The 21,774-nt window shown below is 44.2% G+C and overlaps 1 protein-coding gene across 1 annotated transcript in view; it reads right to left on the bottom strand.

The window, feature by feature from the left end:
* Window positions 1-21,774, bottom strand: part of ELAVL1 (ELAV like RNA binding protein 1) — a 46,731-nt gene that overhangs the window by 7,859 nt on the left and 17,098 nt on the right. Inside the window, exons 3-5 of the mRNA XM_058820866.1 lie at window positions 11,377-11,480; window positions 9,842-9,995; window positions 6,509-6,734 (exon numbers count right to left, since the gene is read on the bottom strand). Coding sequence (XP_058676849.1) covers window positions 6,509-6,734; window positions 9,842-9,995; window positions 11,377-11,480 — 484 coding nt within the window. The remainder of the gene's footprint in view (window positions 1-6,508; window positions 6,735-9,841; window positions 9,996-11,376; window positions 11,481-21,774) is intronic.

The following is a 21,774-nucleotide window of genomic DNA, read 5'->3' on the forward strand; positions in this document are numbered from 1 at the left end:
TCAGCAGGATTCATGCATAACAAAAAGCAAAAATCTTCTCCTTTTTATGTCTCATTTTGTAATAATTTATTTTCCCTAAAACCCACATTTCTAATTCCCCTTTATTCTATTTCTGGCCTAAACTCCAGAAAATCAAAGCTTCTGAATATTTTAGTGCAATATTAGGGTTGCACAGCTAAGCACTCAAAGGCCAGGAAATGTGAACGTTAATGTCAAAAACGCACTTTGAACCCTTGTGCTTATTTATTATTTAAGAATATGAGGTCATGTGATCATAGAAATATAATGATACTATACCAGGGGTTCCCAAATTGAGGTGTACCACTGGTGATTTGCAAACCCCTTAAAAGCGGTACACGAGCTGCTCTCTGCCAAGAGCAGGGCGGTGGCAGATCCTGATTCTCTGCTGACCTGGAGGAAACAGGGAAGGGATGTCTGGGCAGTGAATGCTGCAGAAAGTGCCAAATGCTTCCCCTCTGACTCTTTCTTGCCCTGCATCAAGGAGCTGCTGCTGCCTTTCTTGAGGAGGGAGGGCTCGAGGAGTACGGGGCGGGAGGGGAGCAGAGGGATGGCAGTGCACATTCACACACACACACAGTGCACTCACACACCAGAACCACCCAGTGCCCATCTCCCCCAGGCTCTCTGGTGCCCAGAGCTCCCTGCCTTGGACACCTGAGCTGCTGGACTCTCCTGTCCCCAGAGCAAGTGTCACTCCATCCCTCCCTCGCTGCTGCTCTGCAGCCCTGGGGTCTCCCGGAGCACAGGGGGACACTGCTGAGCTGCAGCACCTCACTGACAGCCAGCCCCACGAAAAAACAAGTTTGGGAAGCCTTGTACTACAGCCAAACTGAAAAAGCAGTTAGAAGTACCACAAGGTGAATGAGACATACCAACCCGTATGATCTGATGAAGAGGGACACATCTGGTATTTCTTTTGGCTTTGTATAAAAACGTTCCTGTGCTTGCATGCTTGATACACTTACTTGTTCTGACAGACACCTTCAGTTGTGTAGCTTCTTTCCAAGTGAGCAATAATCTGGTAGGATGAATTTATCTTAATATCTGTCAAGTTTCCATCTCAACAGATCACCAGTCCTGAATCCCTTCTCAAACCACTGAGCTCAGAATTGCCTGACGTTGGTTCCAGCAGTCACTATAGCTCTGCCCCTGCCTGCTCCAAAGGCTCAGGCTCTGCCCAGGAGCCCAGGTAACACCAAATCATGATACTGCATATCCCATGCAATCAGTTGTAGAAGAGCAATGGTGTTAAATGCAAGAAAACAAATCTAAATGCTTGTTACAGACAAAATAATTTAAAATACCAAGTACCTCTGCTTTTGGATACACTTATCTTCAAACAGATTGTCCTCTCTTCCTGCTTTGTTTCACAAAAATGTTACAAGTTTATTAAAATACCCAAACCAAACAAAATAGGGTAAAACGAAAGAAGTCCCCTGAAAGATTAGAAAAGTAATTTAAAAAAACCCAGCCAACCTGTAGGAAATACTACTCAGCTAATCTGAAGAATGTCTGTTCTCACTCTGCACAAGAGGGACCCCAGATCTCTCACTCAGCCCAGGGTAACAGCATGCATGAGCAGGGCTGGAGCAGCTGACACACAGCTCTGTCCTACTGGGACAGATTTTTGTGGCCACGCCAATTGAAGATGACCTTTAGGAAGTTACAGTTATTAAGGATGTTTAAAAGAATGCCCTACTATGGCAAACACAAAGACCAACAGAGATCCAGGATGTTTCAGAGAAAGTGGTTTTAAAATTCCTTTAATACTGTAATTTGAACAATCTCAGTATTAGCACACTTATAGCTGGTGTTCTCATTTCTGTTGAAATTATTTTTATACTGTCTCCTCCACACTGCTTTTTCAACCCTCCCAAAGAGTCTGTAGCCAGTGTTATTTGTGGATGGTTCTTTCCAGCCATGCTAACCTAATAAACCAACATCTTGGGGCATTGGGTATCAACAAGAGTGTATTTTCCATCATAACTCTTTTTTACTTTGTAAGCTTCTTGTTTCTGTCAATGACCTTTTGCTCCCTCTGTCATTAGAGAGACAGCCTGCTTCGTTTAACAGATCCTGAGATTAGATGAACTCAGTGGAAGATGTAATCTCAGAAATGACACTCCTAAATGAAAGCAGTTTCTTTCTAGGTCTATGCAAGTCCTATAAATTCTTTTCATAGAACCACAGAAACTCCTGATCTGGGAGGGACCCTCAGGGATCATTATGCAGCCCCTGTCCCTGCCCAGCCACCCCAACACCCCCACCCTGAGCAGCCCTGGGAGCTCCTGCAGCTCTGGCAGCCCTGGCACCATTCCCTGGGCAGCCTGGGCAGTGCCCAGCAGCCTCGGGGGGCAGAACCTTGCCCTAATATCCAACCTAAACCTCCCCTATCATAGCTTTGTGCTGGTTTTGCTGAACTCTTTTGCCTGCACTCTGAGGACAGTTCCATACAGAACCACAGGTGGGATGCCAATAAGCAGGAACATTAGTTTTAATCCCAGCTTGTGTTGCCATTGCACTTGAGCTTAGCAGCTTTTTTTTTTTTTTTTAATTGTTCCACAAAGTTCAGGAGCTCAGCTACACTGACAATGTCCTTCTGACAAGCAACTTTTTCTGCTGTCTTTGTTACAGACAGAAAGGATCTGCTGCAGCCAACACAAATCTTGTTGAGAACTCAGGGACACAAGCTCTAAGTGTGAAAAAAATCAGGGTGTTGGGTCAAACAACCACGTAAGGAAGAACAGAAACAACTGGGATTTCACTCCCATATTCTTCCAGAACTTTGATGAAATACTACTCTGAATGAAATGGTTTCTACTCAATACACACAGCTTGCATCCAAATTATAAATTGGTTTAAAAACTGAAAATTTAAACAATTTCACTGGAATGATACCAAGCAGGTGTAGAGGAGCTGCCTGAGCAATCGTTTCACTGGCAGGGTTAAACAGTCCTCTTCAATTTCCCTGTGAATCTAAGAACTATCAGAAATGGCTCCCCTTCAGGCATTCAGGGCAGATTCAGGGCAGAACTCATGGGCTGATACTGGTAGAGTTTTGCCCATTACAGGAACTGGGAACTGGCTCCAACCCTGAACAAGTGTGAAAGCAGTATCAGCTGAACTGGCAATAACTGAGGTTCGTTGTTCTAGTACAAAGCTCTGGTGAGCTGCAAAAGCACAGCACTTCCAGGGGCCCTGAGCAGCCTCCTCATGCTACAGGAGCTAAACCCCTCCATTTCATCACAGTTCAGCACCTGGAGATCTGCTATTTTCTTTAAGCAAACAAATCTTACACTCTAAAGAAACCCCCACCCCATATGTGTTATCTGTCCTCCAGACACAAGCTCGTGCTGTGGCATCATTCCCTCTGGATGGAAGCAGAGAGCCTGGTCTGGATTAGTCCAGAATCCAGTGGGACACAGCACTAAGATCAACTCCTGATGTGAGCTACAAACACCACAGGAACTCAAAAGGATTAAAAGAACATTAAACAAAGGGTTGGAGAAATATCTGTAGGAAATTAATAATTACAAATTAGATACTAAAGGTTTAATCCTGGATTTACAGGGATTATGATGAAATGAGATGAAATGCAATCAAAATATCAGGTTACGTATTCAACCTCTGTGGAGCAGAGATCACAACTTTAATTTATACAGACAGTGGGCTCTCTGGAAGCTGCTTATCCATTCATCCTGTCTTGTTCACTACCAAAACAAACAAGACTCAGCCCAAACTCAGGTTCCTGAGCTTAACCACAGCATGAGTAATCACAACTCCTTCAGTTCAGCATCCTTCAAGGCAGACAGACTCACTAGGAGAAATTGCAGCTAACACTAAAGAAAAATACAAATGGTTGTGGGACAGACTTGGTGATGTTGGAGGTCTTTTCCAACATTAATAATTCCATGACCCCATGGTGTGAGCATTATGCACATGTGTACAGAGGTGCCTGGACAAGTGACTGAGGGAAGGAAGCTGTGCAGCAAGTGCTGCAGCTCTCACAATCTGTGACAAGGCAGAGATAAAGAGCTTGTGTCTGCAGGTCAGCTGGGGGTTCTTGTGTCCACAACATCTTCCTGAAAGCACAGCCTTACCCCAACTCTACTCCCACCTCTGCCAGGCTCTGGGACCCCAAATCTTTAGTTCTTTCCCCACCAGCAGGTCTGCACTGGGAGCAGCAGCCAGCCAAGGTGTGCTGACAAGCAAGCACTGGGCACAGGACACAGCTCCCAGGGCAGCAGGAATGGAACACAGACACAACATTTTCTTCCTCTTAACCCCCACTGTGACACCCCAAGCCTAGAGAAATACTCTGTGTGTCTGCCCCATCCCTGAAACTGTTCCAGGCCAGGTTGCACAGGGCTTGGAACACCCTGGGATAGTGGAAGATGTCCCTGCCCATGGCAGGGGTGGGATGAGATGAGCTTTAAGGTCCCTTCCAACCCAAACCAGTCTGTGATTCTTTGAAATGCACACAACTGACATTAATGCTGCTCTAAATGGTAAATTAAGAGAATAATGAACAAACTGGTTATTAAAATTTAGTTTCACCAGCAACTCTTAATATAAATACATTAATAGTTTTTTATTGTTTCTGAGTGATCATTACAGGATTGAATTAAAAGTACTAATTATGGATGTGAATATTATTTGCACTCCTTATTCTGATGTATTTCAATCCTGGCATTTTGATTTTAGGGGGAAGAGCGATGATGACAATGTCCAAGTAAATTAAGAACGTTAAGAATGAAAAAGATTTGAGTAGGATGTGGACACACTGAAGCCCTGGCTGAGACAAAGGGCAGATGTGTTGATTTTTTAATAATTCACCTAAATGCAAACAATGCAGAATTTCATTCCTTGGTGTGGCTCAGGAGGTTTGGTGTGGAGATCTGGGTGACTGCTTCAGGGAAACAAGGAGCTGCCTCAGCTGACTTCCCTGGGCTGCAGCTGAAGAGAACTGGGGAACAACTGAGGCTGGCAGGAACCTTTGGAAATCCTCTAAGAAACCCCCTGCTCGAAGCAAGGCACCTGGAGCAGGTTGCTCAGGCTCCTCCTGTCACCAAAACTTAGCAGAAATCAGTCAAATAAAACTCCTTAACGCCAATGTAGTGTTCAGAAGGACATTCATCACTCATTACAGGCCTGGCTGCACAGGGGACAACTCCACCCTGTGTGCACGTGATCTTCTACAAGTGTGTCGCTTATATACAGTCACAATGTGCATATTTTGCTCATTGCCATAAAGCTCTCCCTAATTTCCCAGGTTCAGTCCTTGTTTTGGCTGTGGCTGCATCCCTAAGTCAGATGTCTTCCCCTTATCTTCCAAACATCCTTGCTGAGAAAGCAGATCCTGCATACTCTGTTTCCTGCTAAAACTACACAGGCACAGTAGAAATCAGATGAACCCTTTTGGTATCAATTCTAGCCAGGTTTCAGCATCTCCAAGGACAGAAACTTCACTGTCTCCTTGGGCAAACTGTTCAACCACTCTCAGTATAAAACCACAACTGACTACAAAGTACAGATTTTCTCTGGAGACCCATGACACAGAGCTGTGCTCAAAATGGTGAGCTACAGCACTGTGGACAGGAGACAGCAACACTGGAACAGCAGCACAGCTAAAAGGTGGCTGAGAGTTTAGTCCAATTTTACTGAGCTGATTGGATCCCTTACAGTAGAACATAAAACAAAAAAAAAGCAGTAAATTCTCAACAGGGAAGCACTGCTCTCAGAAATATATATCATCTCAAAGCCTATTGCTTCTCTGCAAGACAGTCAATACATTGCATTTTCCAGACCACCCTCCAACCATCAGCTTTCTCCATGAACACCCAAAGCACTTCCAATTCAAGAAATTCATATTCAAAGCAACCAAAGCAATTTTCTATGGCAAAGCACAGTGTCTTAAACAGCCCTGGAAGCAGACAGGAAGCTTAAACTGCTCATTTATTCTCATCAGTAAACTCTTGAGACCTCAAGGGAAGGCAGAATCTTGCAAAGATTGCAATGCAGAAAGGAATCCCACAGAACCTCCTCATCAGAAATAAAGTTTCCCTCTCTTATTGTAACACCTCCCTGCTGGAACCAACCATTCAGAGCTTTAATTAAGTTGCCAAATTCTATTTGTGTTCAGATATATAAACCACAGAATGGGGATCTGTTGAGACAGGCACCTACCAACACCCACCTGGAACCTGCTGCTGCTGTCCCCTCACTGTAATCCAGTAGTGGAAACAGCCACCAGAGTGCAGGTACCTTTAAACACTAACTTCAATATAAATTTTACAAATAAGATTTTTCTTTAATCATATTTTAATGCAACAGTTTCTTTACATAACACTGAGGACACATAGTGCACTATGTATTCATTCACACATGCTGCAGTGAAGGTATCACTGCCCAGCTGTGGGGGCACAGCTCCCCACACCACCACGGGAACAGGAGCAAGCCTTAAATGCATTTATTCCTCCTAACCTACCTGAATCTCTGTGCCTGGTGATGCACTGGCCCTCCAAACCGTCTAGCTGGTGAATGACACAGCTGCGACAACAGTGCCACATTTTTGTTCTGGTTAGGGTTGGCTGCAAACTTCACTGTAATGGGCTCGGAGGAACCTGGGGGTTTGTGACCATTGAAATTTGTAATTGCCTCTTCTGCTTCTGACCTTTTGTCAAACCGGATAAATGCGACCCCTCTGGACAAACCTTGTAACCAAACCAATAAAAAAAAACAAACAAACAAACAAAAAAAATTTGAAATTCAGGATAAACTCAAAATAACTTTGAAAACAAAACCCAAAAAAGTTCAGTATTTCTATGGTCACAGCTTTCAAGTTCTCTACATTTATATTTCTTCAGCAGCTGGAGGATAAAGTACAAAATTAAGAAACCAAAGACTAATTAGCATACTCATTTCAGCTATAACAACCACAGTGACTAAACACTTTAAAAATATGTGGTAGAATTCCATTATATTCATCATCAACTAACATTTCCATTTACAAAAAACTCCTCAACATTTTAAATTAAGTAAAAAAAAAGAATTAACTCCAGATGGTTAAAAACAAACCCAAACCCCTTAGTTTCAATTACTTTATCACTAAAGAGCATCTGCAAACACAGAATTTAAACATTTTTGCAAATGTTTTCATTTTTCCATGCTAGAAACATATTCAGGTTCAGAGATGAGGGAACAAATGTCCAACTATAATAAAGGACTTCCACCTTTTTTAATGGAGAGATCAGAATTTCACCAGAATTTCACATACACTATTTCCAGCTGGCACATAGATTATTTTTATTCATTAAAATCAATGAAAAACCTCTTGGTAGCTGGACTGAACCAATATCACAGCTGTTAAAAATCTGTGTATTTTTTCCTAGTCCCAGTCCCTGGATGCTGTTTCCTTCTGACTGAGGTAAAAGTTCTGCCTTGTAAGCTCTCCTCTCCTCCCCTTGCTTCTTATCTGTGACTTGACCGTAGGCTGAAAACACGGTTTATCACAGTGAAGCTAAAAGGGCACATTTTGTTTAAATGCCATTCCAAAGGAGGTATTGTGGCCAGGACTGTAAATGTAGGCCTTCATTAACTCTGTTTCAGAATGGGACATATCAGATACTTTGTTTTCTTCACATCCACCCAGGAACATCTTCAAAGCCAGATACAGAAGTTAATCTTATCATAAACCACAAAATCATAAACTGTTGTTGGTAACAGTTGAGGATCATTTTCTCTGTTTCACAGAAGGAAATGCAACGTGTCAAGACCTGGGCCTGAAGCAAACGAGGTGTGATTGCCTTTTGATAAATAGCAGCACACAGGCTCACAGAGTACAGCTGCCAGCCCTGTGTGCTCGGGTACCACTGAGATCAGCCCCCGTGCCAGGGGAAGGCCCAGGGCAGCAGCATCACTCAGAACTCAGCAAGGCTATCTTAGAGCTCAGCTTACTGTGACTCTTCCACTTTCATGCTGCTCATCCTAGTGCTTCTCAAAGCATTCGTTTAAAACATGAATATTTTAGAAAGTGTATTTTTAAACAGAGTCATTTTCAAGAGCTGGAGTACCATCTCTGTGAGAAGGTACAGCTAAGTACAAATTAAAACGTGTCTTAAGTGGGAGCAGATCAAGATATGAGAGGCAGGCTTAAAGCCAAGGCATAGCCACATTCCTGGTGGGATGGCAAGCCAGGCTCTGCAGGCATTAACTGTGAGGTGCAACAGAACCCACTCCTCAGCCAATGCATTATTAAGGCTATGGGAAAGCAGGCGGTCTGTTCTGAGCTGAATTACACAGCATCAGGCCTCAGCACACCCATGAAAACTATATTATTCTTGGGGAGATTTTATTTGTATAACTTCTGTCATCTCATTTTACAGCTCTGTCAAATCCAGATGCTCTCCAGACCCCACAGACTGCCAGAGAGGGATGACTAGTTTTGAGACTTGCATTACTAAGTTTGCTGTGCTGCCCAAGTCTCTTGCTTCTCACTACAGCTGCATCCTAGATAACCAGCTCTAGGGACAGGGCCATGCAGGTATCAGAGTTGGTCAAAACAAATAATATTTCCCCAGGCAGGATGGGATTTTCCTCACTCAACCATGCCATGTCAGTCCCCTGATCCCACCAAGCCACCTCAGGTTTCTCTGATGCACAGTCACATTTGCAGCACCATCTGACCAAACACCTGCAAGTGGTGCCTGGACCAGGAGGTGGCTCTGATGGGGACACAGCCCTGCAGATCTCAGCCTGCACTCAGACTGAGCCCACCAGGAGCTGCTGGTGGCCCACTCCAAACTACAGCAGAGTCCTCACAGAGCAGGAAAGCTGCTTCTGAACTGAAGTGTATAAATGCACATCCCAGTTATAAATGTTAAATGTGGAATTGCTAGAATTGGATTGTCCTCTATTCCAATACACCAGATGCATAATCAATAAAAAAGTGTATTTGTAAAAGCTCTCTCCAGATTAATACATGACATATGGGCTACCAGTAAAACCACAGACCAGCTGGGTGACAGGATAAGCCAGACAGTTATACTGTCTGAAATAATAGGGTAAGAACTTAAAACTCTGAAAACTGAAAACACTGTAACAGAGTCAGAACTGTCATCACAAAGAAAACCTTAACTTTGGTCTCCCCTGAGCCAAGTCCCTAAGTAAGTGGCTTCTCTCCTTTTTTTTTTTTTTTTTTTCCTCTTTCTTTTGTTTTCTTTTTTTAATACACAAACTACATTTAGAACTTTCAGGGCAGTACTATGTGTAAGAAATTAATTCCCTGGCTTAGCAGTAACCACAGAAGCCTGTAAGACATCTCACATGGTTTAAAATATAAGAAAATTGAGCGAGTTCCAGGCTGGTACAAAAGACAAAACACATTTTTGTTTTGCTTTAAATCTCTAACTATGGCCTGGAATTGACCAGTGGATAAGAGCTGCACATGTGTAAAGTCAAAGTAAGATCAGCACTCCAGGTTACACACATGGCCCAGAAACACAGTGCATTGCAGTGCCAGCATCAGAGCAAGAAAGTAATCTGGCAAATCAGTAGCTAATAAAAATTACAATAATCCTATTTTAACAAGGTCTGAGGTTTGGGCTGTAAGCTGGAAAAGGCAGTGTTGAGTCATCCTGTGTTTAAAAAAAAAATCACTGAACATGGATATCCTGTCAAAATTCTATCACCAGTTGACAGCAGATGTCATGATTAACTTGTGGAAGTCTAATTTACTGAAGTTTAGGTACTGCCAGTCTCAGAAAACACCAAACACATGCTGTACACTCCAGTTTCCCACAGCCAAGGTCCCAGAGCTCACCTGTGGTTTGATCCACAAGCACGCGTGAGTTGATGATGCGCCCAAAACGGGAGAACATATCTTCTACATCCTTCTGTGTCATGGAGCGGGGCAGGCCACTGATGTACAGATTAGCATCCTTGATAACTTCAGAGCTTGGGCGGGCATAGGAAACCTTGGAAAGAAATAAAAACACATGTTCAGGCTATGAACAGGGAAGATCAATTTATTGTCATGAGCCAATTTAATTAACTTCCCCATTACCAACTGTGAAAAACGCCAATCACTTGTTTTTAAAATTTTTAAAAGTTTAATAGTAATAAAATGGTTAAAAATAATAGTAACACAATTAGAGTGATAACAATTTGGACAAATTGAATTAGGACAATATGAGACAATAAATACAAAGAGTTACGGATGTCCAGGTACCTTTTTCTGGGCATCACGAGCCCAAAAAAAGGACCCACATTAACAAAGGATTAACCCTTAAGAACAACAGCCTGTTGCATATTCATACACTTCATACATGATGCATAAATTCCATTCAAACACAGGATTCTGTCTGGTCAGTGTCAACTTCTTCCCTCTAATCCTAATAGCGCCTTTGAGGTGGGAAGAAGTTCGTTTCTTCTGATAAGAAGGCAATAAATTCCCTTTCTCTAAAAGACTGAGGTGTCCTGTGGCTGCTATCTCACTGCAAGTCTTTTCTTTTAAACAAAGCATCTTACATCGCACAGTTTCTATTTTAACAATTTTTATAACCTAAAACTATATTTAACACAGTAGTTAAGAGAATTAATACAGCATTACTTTCTAACACAATATATATAATATTTGTTTTAATATTTGCAAAAAGCCACTCATAAAATACACGCATTTTTCACACCAACACATGCATTTCTACTGGAGTTCAAAAGAATGGAACCGAGAGAGTAGGGGAAAATCAATCAAACAACAGGAAAAAGGGCATGTCCCTACATAATGCCACTCATTTTGGGCTAACCCAAGAGACAACAACTATATTAGCACTGCTGTAAGGAGACAGCAACAGACCAATACCAATGCTCCCAGCAAACACTTCTGCCACGCCAAGAATCCTGAGTTCTGACTCAGCCACTGCCCTGCCACAGCTCCCATCAGGAACTGTCAGTATATTCTCTAAACTTCATGAAAATATGGCATGAGTAGGGTGCAGTTTTCTGTCCTAATTTCTACTACTGGAGAAAGCTGCATTAATCACCTAAGCAGGAGAGAGTCCTCCACAGAGCACAGGTTGTGTTGTTTGCACATGTACTAACAAGATTTACAATAAATATTATGAAGCATCCAAGATGTGCATGAGTTAAACACCTAGCAACCATCTACAATGGCATCTCTACTACTGTAAAAATGGTGGGAAAATAAAGAAAGGAAACCTTCAAATACTAAGCTGTTTCAAAACACTTCACTATTCTCCTCCCAGATTCATGCTTGCTGCAGCTGGGAGCACACAAACTTTACCATCAGAATAAAGTTTATTACAATGCTGTTTTCACAGACAATTGAAGAGCTCCTACCTTGATGGTTTTTGACTGAAGTCTGAGGCCATTCAGTGTGTTTATTGCTCTTTCAGCATCTTTTGCAGTTACATAGTTCACGAAGCCGTAGCCTAAGCTGTGTCCTAAAGGGAAGAACATTTTTTAAAATTAATCCTAACAAAATTATGTTATCACTACTAAATTGAAAGGAAATGCAAACAAGAAGTGAATTTAACATACACAATCCACACAGCAAATATTTCAGTGAGCCAAGGAGGTTTCCCAAGGCCGGCACACATCATGAGTAATTCAGGTCTTTTATTTCCACTCTGGACATCCCTCTGCCATCACAGACAGCAGGCACTGGACACAGTACCCTTTAACAGGAAGAAATGTAGGGCTAAAACACCAACTCTGACCAGTCTTGCAAACTTCATGGGTGTGGAATAAAGGCAGTGACTCAATCGAGTCCATCAGTACAAAGTCTTGTGGATAGAGAGCAGAAAGGGAGAAAATGTCAATGGATGAACTGCCAGGTTTGAAATGAAGACCCTCGTGATTTCTTTGGCTATTCCAACCTCCACCCCTGGGGACAAGAAGGAAAAAGAAGTTTCCAATCCTTCATTAATACAGCTAACAAGCAACCAGTTTCCCAAACACAGCATCATAGTGAAGAGTGAAAAATTCTCTTTAAAGCAGACAATCCATGTACTGTTACCTTAATTAAGTTTACTCTTAAAGGAATAATTTGATATTAATACTAAAAATCCTTAAAATATTTAAGGGAAAGGATACTTATTTGGATACTTACATGTTTTGCTTTTACCTCCAATCTCCACAATTGCTACTATCAATTATAACATTACATACTAAGATAATTTTGGGTTGCAATTTCCCAAGAATTACAGGTTCTTATCAGTGTAGGCCTAAAAATAACTAAAATACTTTCAAGACTGTCTCAGAACAATAAAAAAGCTGCAATTCAACCCAAGACACACCTCTTTTAGCCAGCTTCTCCTTGTCTCTGTCAGATCTGTGGGATTTTCTAAAGAAAACTGCAAGCATGCATAGGAAAATGTGCTATTTTCCTCTAACAATATGCTACTTTTAAGTTATTAAGTTCTATTGTGAGGTTTAAGGACACTAGAAGACAAAGCTAATTGTTATGGTAAAGGATTCTGTGGTGAAATAGCCCTTTTTAATCACACTGCTTGGCTCTGCAATGGTCTTAGCTGACAAGGAAATTTCCTTATGCTTTTCTGACATTCCAGAACACCACATACAGACACAGGTGTCCAGTCATGATAATGTGGCACAAAATGTCAAGAGGAAATGAAGAAAAAGGCTGCAAGGGAACTGTAGATTAACTTCAGATACAGAAAAAAGGATGCCCAGTCTGCTGAGACATCGAGATTGCAAGTGTAAAATCAACAAGGGAATGGAAGGAAGGCCCAAATAACCCTCAGTGTTTTCATGCCAACAGACTGGCTGCAGAGCTGCACAGCTCCTGGCACGGCCTCTGCCTTTGGCTGCTTCCTGGTGAAACCCAATCCAGCAGTAACTCAGCTGAACCCACACAATGCCAGAGCCTGCTGTCTAATACACCCTTTGTATAAACACTCACAGGTAATTTCTGCTGTCTGCTAAAACTCTTAGAGAAGCCAGATCCCCTGCGTCCAAGCCTCACACAGAAACAACATCCTGTTCCCTTAGAGACCTGGTGTTAAAGCAGCTCCAAATCAGCCTCTGTGACACCAGACACAGAACACAACTAACAGCAAACTGCTCTGTGCCAGGCAAGCAGGATTTAACTGCATCCTCTGGAGACCTACAGACAACAGCTGTAAAATTCTGATCAATGTGTCCAACATGTACCCACAGCATGATTGTTGTGATTCCTTTATAGCATTTCTTTTATTATGGTCAGTCATTGACATCAAATACAATTGGTTCCCACCCACTTACCTACTGAGATTATTTACCTCTGATCCAGAAAATGAGTAATTGAACAAATAGAAAAATGTTGTGCACCTGCACCCTACCTTATTTCTCCAGAGTAAGAAAACAAAAGTAAGCTTAAGAGGGAAAAGATACCAGGTGGAGAGTTGGCAATGACTTTTGCAATGATGGGAAGGATCCAACATCTCTGACAGGTCCAGCCCTGCTCTGAAGGCTCAGAGCAACAGCTGCTTTATGAATATTTTCAGTCTATCCCAAAAGTCACATAAACATGAATATTCCAACAAACTACTGAACAGAACCAGGTCCTAATAAAAATTATGGAAATGGGTCCTTTAAGACCAGGGAAACATACCCCAAACAAGACTAATCCCTCTAAGTGTGACCCAGAGTGAACCCCGGAGGACTCTCACTGCCTGCATGGATGCTGCACTGGGGAGGACTGGGGGACTATTTTCCTGATAGGTGAAGAAGAGAATGATTCCAGTCATAAATTTATTATGTTGTCTTCAGTACACTGAGAGTCCTTCCCTTGCAACAAGTTCCCAGAGAACACAGCAGGCACAGAATTGCAGAACACACCATGGTCTGGGTTTGAAAGGACCTTAGAGACAATTTCATTCCACTCTCTGCCTCAGGCAAGGACACCTCCCACTGTCCCAGGCTGCCCCAGCCCTGCCCAGCCTGGCCTTGGGCACTGCCAGGGATCCAGGGGCACCCACAGCTGCTCTGGGCACCCTGTGCCAGGGCCTGCCCACCCTCACAGGGAACAATTCCTGATTCCCAATCTCCCACCCAGCCCTGCCCTCTGGCAGTGGGAGCCGTTCCCTGTGTCCTGTCCCTGCAGGCCTTGTCCCCAGTCCCTCTGCAGCTCTCCTGGAGCCCCTTCAGGCCCCAAAAGGGGCTCTGAGGTGTCCCTGGAGCCTTCTCCTGTCCAGGTGAGCAGGCCCAGCTGTGCCAGGCTGGCTCCAGAGCAGAGGGGCTCCAGCCCCTGCAGCATCTCTGTGGCCTCCTCTGGTCTCACTCCCAGCAGGTCCATGTCCTTCCTGTGCTGGTGTCTCCAAGGCTGGAGACAGCTCTGCAGATGGGGTCTCACCAGAGTGGAGCAGAGGGACAGAATCCCCCCTCTCCCCTGCTGCCCACACTCCTTTGTTTCCTTCCAAAGCATCACACAAGTTATGTGTTTATGCACGGTTTGAGATCAGTGACAAGGAATTTTAAGTTACTTATATACAGGATAAAACCAGACCTGAGTTGCAACATCCACAGACACCCAGGAGTAAAAAGGCACCTCGTGACCTGGGCCCAGTCCCTGGAATCAGAACCTGTGCCCTAACACACACACACAAGCCCACATTAAAAGTAGCCTGCCAGGCACTCTGGAAGCACATTCTACAGCATCCAGCCAAGGCTTTCCTTCTACAAACTCAGGTGTACATATTCTGTGTCCACTTGTTCCTGTACAAGTCCTTCCTGGACCTCACACACGTCCTTCCAAGTGTCTGTCCCCAAAGTGCCATCACACAGCAACTGTACCATTTTTTACTGTTTTTGTCTGGCCTTCTTTTCTGTTTCTGTCAGAGCAAAACTCTGCATCTTTTTCACTTCCAGTTTTATACAGGTTCCTCAGTGACTATTCCTTATCCAACAATGTGAATGTCCTGGGAAGTGAGGGGGCAGGGATGTAACACAGTTTACCCAAACAAACACTGACTAAAAAAGAAGGCTCTGAAAGTGGCAGCATCACAGAGGTTCATTCTCATATTCCCTCCAGGCATTTGACAGGAAGTTTGCACTGAACCCCAATATTACAGTCCTATTAGCTTTTACCTGACAATAGGTAAAACTATCACTTACCTGTATTTCTCTACAATAATCTAGAATGTAGACCATCCCTTTTCATCTGCACTTACCACCTTTAAACTACAGTAGTATAACATGCCCTTATAGTCCCTAAGTGCTAGAAAAACCCAATCCATTCAAAACTGAGAACATACATTAACTTACATTGCTCTAAAACACCCAATAGCATCAGCCTCAGCCATCTCCTCCCTCTCAGTGCCTGGTGTTCATCTCTGCACAGGCTGGGTCAACACACAGCAGCCCTGTCACTGCAGGAGACATGCCCACCTCACAGATGCCTGTGGAGGAATGCTCCTTGCTTCATCATTTTACTCCAAAACAGAACAATCCACCTATGTGCTGAGCATGACAGGAAATATATAAGGAATTGGCATTTACACAATATTATGACTGCTGTCAAGTGTTTACCCCAGGCAAAGAGAGATGTTGTTTTGCTTTCTCCTGATGTTCCCTGCCTGCTATAGAAACCTGCAGTACAAAAGAAATTGGTGCTGTAACAGTTTTCAAAATATTTTAGTGGACAGTTTAAAAGTTTGCATATACATAAATATAAATTTACTCAAGAGAGAAAGCTAAAAAAGAGCAACAAGTAGGTCCTTATCTGCACAAATAATTAACAAAGTAACTACAAAACCTAGTTTTAAGCAAAATACTACACTCCTTCAGCAGAAAGAATCAAGTTTTGTTTCCATGATAAAAGACCCTTTCAGGAGAGAGGGCACTGCTTTTCTTTCCGTGCATCACTTGGGTTTCTTTCCATGGCCCTGCTTCCTTTCCCAGCTCCTGAGACACAGCTTCAGTCACCAGCTCCTTCCTCATTCCCAGCCCAGTGCTGACACCTCCAGCTTCACTGAGGAGTCTGGCACACACCGGACACTTCACTGAGAGCAGCTAACTCAGAGCCTCCCCTCCTGTCCTCCACAGAAACCCCAAAATCAAACCTGGCTCCTGTTATGTCAGTGCACCTCAGCATGATGGCAACTTAGTTTAGAACTTGTTTTCTGAACTGGGAATCAGTTTTTGGAGGACATGAGCCGGGTCTGAATTTTTTGTTTGGCTTTAAAAACCGTGCCAGGAGTGATAACCGGAGAGCTTAAATAGGTGTGAATGCATCGAGAAGCACCTCAAAAATACCAGGCATCAGCAGAATTCAAAGCAGTGGCTGTCTGAGGACAAGAACAGTTTGAAGTGCTCAGATGTGCCTTGTGTGGGCTTCTTTAGCACAGTTACGCTGTTGTACAACCAGGGCTCCACAATCACATCAGCCCACAACCATCCTGCACAAACTTCCCCACGAGGGCTCTGACAGGGAAGTGCAGCAAGGCAGGACTGGCAGAGCAGTGACCAAGAGACTGCAGAGCGAGCCCCAGCACACATACAGCATCCTCGGCTTCCCACAGCCAGGAAAACACACAGATGTGGAAGCAGAGCAGCCTGGCTGAGCAGGGAGCCATGGCAGAGCTCCAAGGGAAACTGAGAGCACAGGAGATAAAAGGAGTAACAGCTACAACAGGAGGAATTTGGAAACACTGTCCACTGTGTCTGAGGAACGGCAGAGCTCAAATGCAGTTCAGACTTGGAAGGAATGGAAAGAAACAACAGAATAATATCAAGGGTAACAAGAAAATAATCTATTGCTGTCCCAGCAACACAAGGCTGCAAGTATGACAGCAGATTTAATATGTGATCTGAGCAGAGGGCACGGGATGCTTTCTGTGCCTCACCTCACCAGCAGAGTCTAACAGGTTCTTCACTCCAGGCACTGACTGCTTGAGTGAACTGGTCCCAGTCCAACCCATGGGGGATGAAATGGGCTCTATGTAAGGGTGATGAGGCACCAGGCTCATGTCCCTGCCAAAACTGCTTCATCTTTGAATGATCAGGAAATTGGAAGAAGGAAAGAAAGCACCACATCCATCTTCAAAAGAGACAAAAACACCTCCCCCCCGCCCCAATTGTGTGCCTGGAGCTGGTGGAGTTTGCAGGGTCTCTGCTGGTACCTGCAGCTTGCCTCGTGATCCTCAATGTGGAGGAGATGATGGGAACGTGCTCTCACCCAGACTGGAGATCCCACCAGGCTGGGAGGGACCTGTCCCAGACTGAAGGGTCAGGCTGCCAAGAGGACAGGCCAAGAACACCCAATGGAATGAGCAAGGACAGATGCAGAGCCCTGACCACGGGGAGAAACACCCTGGCCACCACAGACTGGACACTCACTGGCTGGAGACTGTTCTAGGGAAAAGGAGCTGGGGATCAGGGTATGGAGCACGAGCCAGCAGTGCCCACAGGGACAGGGCTAACATCATCCTGGACAGCCACAAGACAGAACACTTGGCTCTGGAGACAAGGACCTGCTACTGGTACATCCTTAGCAGCTTTTGTTTTCATACTGCAAGGTGTCCTTACACCAAAAAGAAAGCAGCCTCATGAAGGATTTATGTCAAAACATATTTCTGCGTTTGTATGCAAACATCTGAAGTATTTAATGACCAATTTTCAAAACTAACAATTAAGGGCATGATTTTCCATTCCATGTCTATGTTGATCAAATTCCATCATCACAACATAGACAGTAATATGTAGAATAACTTCTAGCATATAATTCATAGTATGTTTTTTTAAATACAGGAAATTATGGAATTATTGAATGGTTTGGGTTGGGAAGGACCTTAGAAAAAATTTCATTCCACTCTCTGCCCCAGGCAGGGACACCTCCCACTGTCCCAGGCTGCTCCCAGCCCTGTCCAGCCTGGCCTTGGGCACTGCCAGGGATCCAGGGGCAGCCACAGCCGCTCTGGGAAATCCATTCCAGGGATGGATTCCACAATTCCTGATTCCCAATCTCCCACCCAGCCCTGCCCTGTGGCAGTGGGAGCCATTCCCTGTGTCCTGTCCCTGCAGGCCTTGTCCCCAGTCCCTCTGCAGCTCTCCTGGAGCCCCTTCAGGCCCCAAAAGGGGCTCTGACGTGTCCCTGGAGCCTTCTCCTGTCCAGGTGAGCAGGCCCAGCTGTGCCAGGCTGGCTCAGAGCAGAGGGGCTCCAGCCTTGCACTCAATCCTTCATTAATGGTATAGATTATGCATCTCAGCTACTCTGGAAACACATGAAGCTGTAGCTAAGACCCATAGTTTGAACCAAAATTTTTCTCTTATCCAGTCCCCTAGCCCACAGTTCAGGGATATCCTCCCACCTGCCCCACCACTGAGCAGCTGCTGTCTCTGACACAACCATTTGTGCTGTGGTGGCCACAGTGGTTCCAAAAAACACACAAACACACTACTGGAGACAGAACTGAGTACAGAAGCTTCAGTGCAGGTACTGAAGCAGTTAAAAGTAAATTTCACTTTTACTTAGCCTACCAAAAATATTCCATCAAATGGAAGCAAATATTTTTTTGTTTACCCAAAGAATTTGTTGAAGCAACAATTAATCATTCTGAAATACTTTCATCTGCCTCATCTCCAGTTAAGTCATAAATGCTGCCCAAAACTATCATTTGGTATCATTTTTGCTACTTTTAATGAAGGGATGGGACCATTGTCAGGCTAAGAACAATTTATTGCTCAGATGAACATCAGTCTTAGAGGCTGAGATTTTAGAAGAGCAGGCAGTCGACCACAGCTCAAAGTAGTCACAAGTTCTTTGTTCCAAGACAATATATAACTTTTTAAACCAATAGACAGTTGCCACAGGTTTATTTTGCTTTTCTAACCTATCACCTTTACTTACCTCTGCTGCACTGTGGATACATTTATCCAATGGGCTATTATCACACATATACACATATGCCTCTGTTATAACTTCTAAACTCTTAGCTTACTCTATACAACCACACCCCTACATTATAAACCCTTCACTATCTTACCCAGTACAGTTTCTCACTTAAGGCATATTCTCACAACTATAGAAACATAGTTTATGACTTTTCTGCCTAATGTCTGTGTATTGTATTTTTACATCAATCCCAGCTTCTCCCAATGCCGCAGATCAAACCTTTCGATGTCTGTGGAAGTTTCTGTTTTTCCAATTCCCACAATTTAGTCCCTGAAACCCCACAGAGTCCTGGCTGTGTCAGGCTGGGGGCAAACAGCCCAGGGCTGTGCCTAACCTGGAGAGCCCTGGGCAGCCCTGGGCTCCTGCAGGGCTGGGTCAGTCACTCCAACACCTCAGGGCAATCACTGCACCTGCTCCACCTACACAGAGTACAGAGCTGAAAGTTTAGGTTTGTATTTCAGCATTTCCACAATGTTTCGCCCTTTCCTGTTAGTCTGTGCAGCAGCTCAGGATCTTCCTTCTACAGGACCTGAACCCAGCTTTGTGGCAGTTCCTGTGACTGAGACCCAGACTGCACACTAAGCTAATTCCCATTTCTGTTCAAGGCTTCAAAGCAGCACATCTTACTGAACAGACACTTGATGGCAACAGAAAGGAACTAGCAAGGAAAAAAAGAAATATCTAGTTATATTGATAATGACTTTCCAGTCCAGAATGTGTCCCCACTGCTTCCCCTGGCTTTAGGACACAACCCCTGTTTCGGTTCACAGCTCAACAATGAAGAGTCTCATTTATAAAAGTTTAAGGGCAAAAGCACATTTAGCTGGTTTGGAAAGCCTAACCTTCAAAACAACTCAGAAAAACATTACAAATTACAAATGAAGCTTCCTCTCCTTCTTATGTAAAATCAGTGATATTTGCCTTGAAACAAAGATGAATACAAACAACTCGGATACCTCTTTGGGAAAAAGCCAACAGCTCCAAAGCTAACTTGACAAAAGTTTGTTGTCAACCCTGGTTCAGAGAGCTCACAGGGATCTCACCATCTCCACTACACTGCAAAAATCCAACCATAAGAGTAACAGCTTTAAATCCTGAAAACAAAAGGGTGTGGGCTTTCTAGTAATTAATTTTATTTCACAAAGCCTGTCTGCATAAATATCATTTCTATATGTTCTTTTTTTATTTTTTTTCCTTTCTCTCAGTTCCACAACATTTCTCTATTGAGATTTAATTTCAGTTGCTCCAGGGCTCCTTTTCCAGATGAACTGCCAGCATCCAAGATTCTGTGAAGTGAAAAGAAAACAGAAAACACCAGGCCCAAAACTGTACAGAACTACCACAGGCTTGTTTTTTTGGAGGAAGATCTCATTTCTTTAAACAGAACCAAATTTGTTCACCTGTTGTTGGAACAAAAAAGTCTGACTGTTCAAAATGCTGTGGGCTCAAAAATTCACTTCTTCCTTCTCTTGAGGAAGAAACTTCAACTTTCAAATAACAACACTTCTTTAGCTGCAAACATTACAGTACAAAAGCTTCAGCAAGTGCTGTCATCCCAGACACAGGCTAAGCTGAACCCAACTTTTACACTAGAGAAATGCAGTTGCTCCACTGGAAAGAAAACAAAAGTATTTTAAGATGTAGAAAAATAATTCCCACTAAAAGCATGTTGAAAATTATTAGAACACAACCAAAGATGTTGCTACATAGCTCATTTGTATGGCTTCATAAGGGGAAAAAAAAGCAAAGGAAGCAGAGCCATGGAATGGTCAGTACAGTTCTCTTGGCCTTTTTGACTTGCATGGTAAGGAGGGTTGTATTTAACCCTCCCAGTGTGTCCAGACAGTGGAAGGACACCCATGACCCCAAACCTGCAGGGAGTCACTGCCTGTTGTGCCAGCCCTGCCTGAAAGCTTCCAGGGAACACTGAGGGTCCCTGTGAGTGGGAGCAGCACCAGCAGCGCCCAGGCACTGCCCCAGTGTGGCACCACTGCACACCCCAGTGCGGCACCGCTGCACACCCCAGTGTGGCATCACTGCTGATGAACCCCAAACTCAAGGACTGGTTTTCAAAGGCCCTTCACCTGGTGACACAGGTCCTGCTCACTGAGAACACATCTGCCCAGCCTGAGTGAGAGGCCCCAGGCCCCCCCTGCACAGCTCCACCAGCCTTTCCAGTAAAGGCAGCTTTTCTTTTGCCAAGGCCTCTGCTGTTCCAGGAACAGGTGCTGCCATGACTGCTGGAGACCACAGCACATCACCACCAGCCCCGAGTGCACATGGGCTAAACACAGCAGAGTGCCCAGTCCCTGCTTACAGTGCTCTGGAAGCTCTGCTCTAGGCCAGACTGGTACACAGACCTGGCTTCAGCAACAGCTAAACAAGTGCTTGACTGCTCCCAAGCAGGGGTCAACCAGAACAAAAACTTCAACCTCCTTTAGGTCAAGCACACCTGACAAAGCTCAGAGCAACCAGCTCCAAGTCCAGGTGTCCTGCAGCAATCCCATCCTGACAGCAGCCAGCACTCTGGGTCATAAGAAGGGCACCAGAAATCCACTGAAAACCCAAGATATGCCCCAAATATTGAGACACAGAGCCCAAGAACTGCTGCCAGAGCTGTTGCTTCTACTGCCTGTGCTCTGATCCTTCTGAAAGAACCCAGGCAAGCTTTAGGGCTAGAAAGATGAGGAAGGGTCTGGAGGAGAAGGGGCTGAGGAGCAGCTGAGGGCACTTGGCTCGTTCAGCTGCAGCCCAGGAGACTGAGGGGAGGCTCCTCGGGGGCTGCAGCTCCTCCCCAGGGCAGGCACAGGGGCAGGGGCTGAGCTCTGCTCTGGCACAGGGAC

Source organism: Ammospiza caudacuta, chromosome 28 (genome assembly GCF_027887145.1).
Source record: "Ammospiza caudacuta isolate bAmmCau1 chromosome 28, bAmmCau1.pri, whole genome shotgun sequence".
NCBI lineage: Eukaryota > Metazoa > Chordata > Aves > Passeriformes > Passerellidae > Ammospiza > Ammospiza caudacuta.